Genomic DNA, 3152 nt, shown 5'->3' with positions numbered 1-3152 from the left:
GCAAGAAAATCATAAATCCTTTCTTTTTCAATAAATCTTTTCAGAATTACAGCATCATCTTTACAACTCATTTGAATGCATTGATAATGATCCATTTCTTGCCATAACCCCTGTAAAAAGTTAGAATATTTAGTGACAGGTCGAGCTCCCTGTTTTGCTGCAGAAAGTTTTGTTTTTATTTCATAGATCCTGGCAGCATCATGTACTTTAGAGTACGTCTCCTTCACTGCATCCCAAATTTCCTTAGCAGTGCTCAAAAACATCACGCTATCGCTGATTTCTGGAAGCATAGAGTTCCATAACCAAGACATCACCATTGCATCATGTTCATCCCATGCATCAAACGTGGGGTCTTCTTTAGATGGTCCTGTACCAAGAAGGTGTCGTATTTTCCCTTTACCCTTTAAAAAGGTACGAACCAGTTGAGCCCATTTAAGGTAATTTTTTCCATTCAACCGATAAGAGGCTTGAATGTTTTGCAGATCACCAGATGAAACTGTAGAGTTATTCTCTACAGTTGCAGAAACAGTTCCAGAGGCTGGAATAGTTGCAGCAGTCACATTTTCTGGCATGGTTCTTGAATGGTTTCAATCTTTGGGCAGATAAAGATTAAAAAAAAATATATATTTCAAGACAAGATAGTTGATTAGTAAGGAATAAGCCTAAAGCTTTGATACCATGTGGAATAAGATAGTTGAATAATTTTATTCTTCTTTCTATGTCATATACAAGGCTTTATATACATGAGAGATTGAATCACCTAGATCCCATGAAATCTGGGATTCTATAAAATCATATATTTTACTAAAAAGAAGAAAAAGATATTCTAGATTACAACAATTATCTTTAAGATCTTAAGGGATCAAATCTTGATATGGAGAATATCCTCTATCAGCCAACAGTAGTTATTTGCAATTTATTGGAATAGTGACTTATTTTGTTAAAATTCCAAACAGATTAACTTACTTGACAGTAAGGAGCTCCAACAAAGAGTGAAACTTTATCTCCTAAATCGTGGCCCGCCTGAGCATTGGCTTTCGCCTGGACCTTTCAAGCGTGTGGAATTGCAGAAAGCTCTTGGAAATCATCTGTCATGGAAGGAGAGGTAACAAAATGAACATTTTTTGTTCTTTACTGTTTTCTTTTGTTTGGTTGTTTGAAATGCTTTTACTTTCAGCTGAAGGTCTGTTGGAAACAACCTCTTTACCTCCCAAGGTAGGGGTAAGGTCTGTGTAAACTCTAACCTCCCCAGACCCCACTTGTGGTATTACACTGGGTATGTTGGTTGTTGTTGTGCAACATCTTGGACATTGCCATGTGCAATAAAAAAGTTACTTATTATTGGTGAATGTTGAGATTTCAACTGGCAGACCAAGTATCTCTTTGGTTATGTCCAATGTTTATTCATAGCTTCTATTACCATTGTTATACTAACATTTATTTTATGTAAAAGTGAGTAAATAAATACATCCATGTTTGACTTGATACAACTTCAATTGAATCAAAATGAACTTTTTAGCTCACATTCAGTTATCCAATGTTTTATCATCAGGATAAAAGTTTTACATTTACTTGTTCAAATGTATTTCTGATACTGGATCAGACAGATTTATATGATTCTCTTGATCGAATTAAATGAGATTCAACTTCATCTGTTTGATGTATTAGAATTGCATTTAGATACCCAAGAGAATAACCTACTTTCTTGTCTGAATTTACATGGAGATGGTGCTTTTTTACTTGTGTGTAAAAGGCGCTGGAAAATTTTTAGTGACTCTTTTAGTGTCATCCTTGGAAGTTTTCTGAGGCTCTGGCTAACTTGGTTAACTAGTAAAACTAAACCCACTTGGCATTTATCTTGGAGAATCAATCTAATTAAACATAATTTGCTGCAACATACGTCTTTTGTGCTCTGATCATTGGAAAATGCATGAAAATTCCTCTAGTTATGTTTACTTGAGTTATGTTTAAATTTACTCACATGCTTATTGTTACCACTTCCCTTAAATATGTGATCACTTTTCTATCAAGTCCTTGAATGACATTATCACACACATTTACACCCAAGGGGTGTAGCAAACTCCAAATTCTTTCAAAACTCCTTAGTGTCAGAGGTTTGGCATACACGTTGGGTAAATATATTAGTTTCACTACCGTTTGACCATGTGGCTTCTCGCACAACTTAAGCTTTTAGATGAGATAATCACACACTTAAACAACCATGTTGAAGATAATAAATAAGTAAATAAAGTGTCTCTTTAACAACTTAAGCTTTTAGACAGATGGTCACACATTTTATTTTTTTTTTGAAACGGGTAACTTGTATTCCTCAGCATTAAGGGCTATGCTGGCCACCTCCAAAAAGTATTAACAAAGAAGAGAAAAAAAAGAAATAAAAAGAAACAGAAATACTTACAAAGAACCTACGAAATCTACTAATTGGATTTCCTCTTCTATATTATGTTCTTTACACAAAAAACCTAAGGAAGTAATTACTTTCCATTTAATCTTCTGTATTGAGCATTCTTTTCCTTCAAAAATCCTCTGATTCCTTTACTTCCAAATATTCCACCAGATACAAGCAGGTACTTCCTCCACCACTTCTTTTGACTCTTGCTGCCCCCCCTTCTGATCCAACAACTCAATAGATCTGCTGTGTGTTCTAGCATACACCAATTTAGGCTAGCTAAATTGAAGAACAAAGCCCATACTTGTGTTGTTACTTTGCAATGCAAAAATAAGTGTTTGTTGGTTTCCAGTGCCTCTTTGCGTAGTAAGCATCTAGAGGCTATGTTGATGCCCCTTTTCTGTAATGCTTCATGCGTCAAACAGGCTCTCCTAGCTACCAGCCAGACAAAACACTTCACTTTAGCGGGAGCCACACTCTTCCAAACAGCACTCCATGGCCCTGTTTTCCTTCCTCCAGTTACTGATAGATCCCACTTGTACAATCTGTTGACAGAGAATCTTCCATCTGGGTGTTGTCTCCATAATAGACTGTCTGTTTTCAAATTAGTGCCTGGAAAGCCTTCGATCATATTCAGTAGTTCAATTACCCCTTCTATCTCCCAGTCATTTAACAACCTTCTAAATACCAAATTCCACCCTTGTTGAGACCACATCTCACTGATTTTGCTATCCGGATGCATACT

General features: G+C 35.9%; 1 protein-coding gene across 2 annotated transcripts in view; it reads left to right on the top strand.

Annotated features, from left to right (window-relative positions):
• LOC102586283 (mediator of RNA polymerase II transcription subunit 23) overlaps positions 1-3152 on the top strand; it is an 80202-nt gene that overhangs the window by 41318 nt on the left and 35732 nt on the right. For both annotated transcript variants that reach the window (XM_006349402.2, XM_015309588.1), the window contains exon 16: positions 957-1105. In XM_006349402.2, the coding sequence (XP_006349464.1) occupies positions 957-1105 (149 nt within the window). The remainder of the gene's footprint in view (positions 1-956; positions 1106-3152) is intronic.

Source organism: Solanum tuberosum, unplaced genomic scaffold, assembly GCF_000226075.1.
Source record: "Solanum tuberosum cultivar DM 1-3 516 R44 unplaced genomic scaffold, SolTub_3.0 scf00106, whole genome shotgun sequence".
In the NCBI taxonomy this organism is placed as follows: Eukaryota; Viridiplantae; Streptophyta; class Magnoliopsida; order Solanales; family Solanaceae; genus Solanum; species Solanum tuberosum.
The sequence above is the reverse complement of the archived record's forward strand: the minus strand, read 5'-3'. Positions and strand labels throughout refer to the sequence as shown.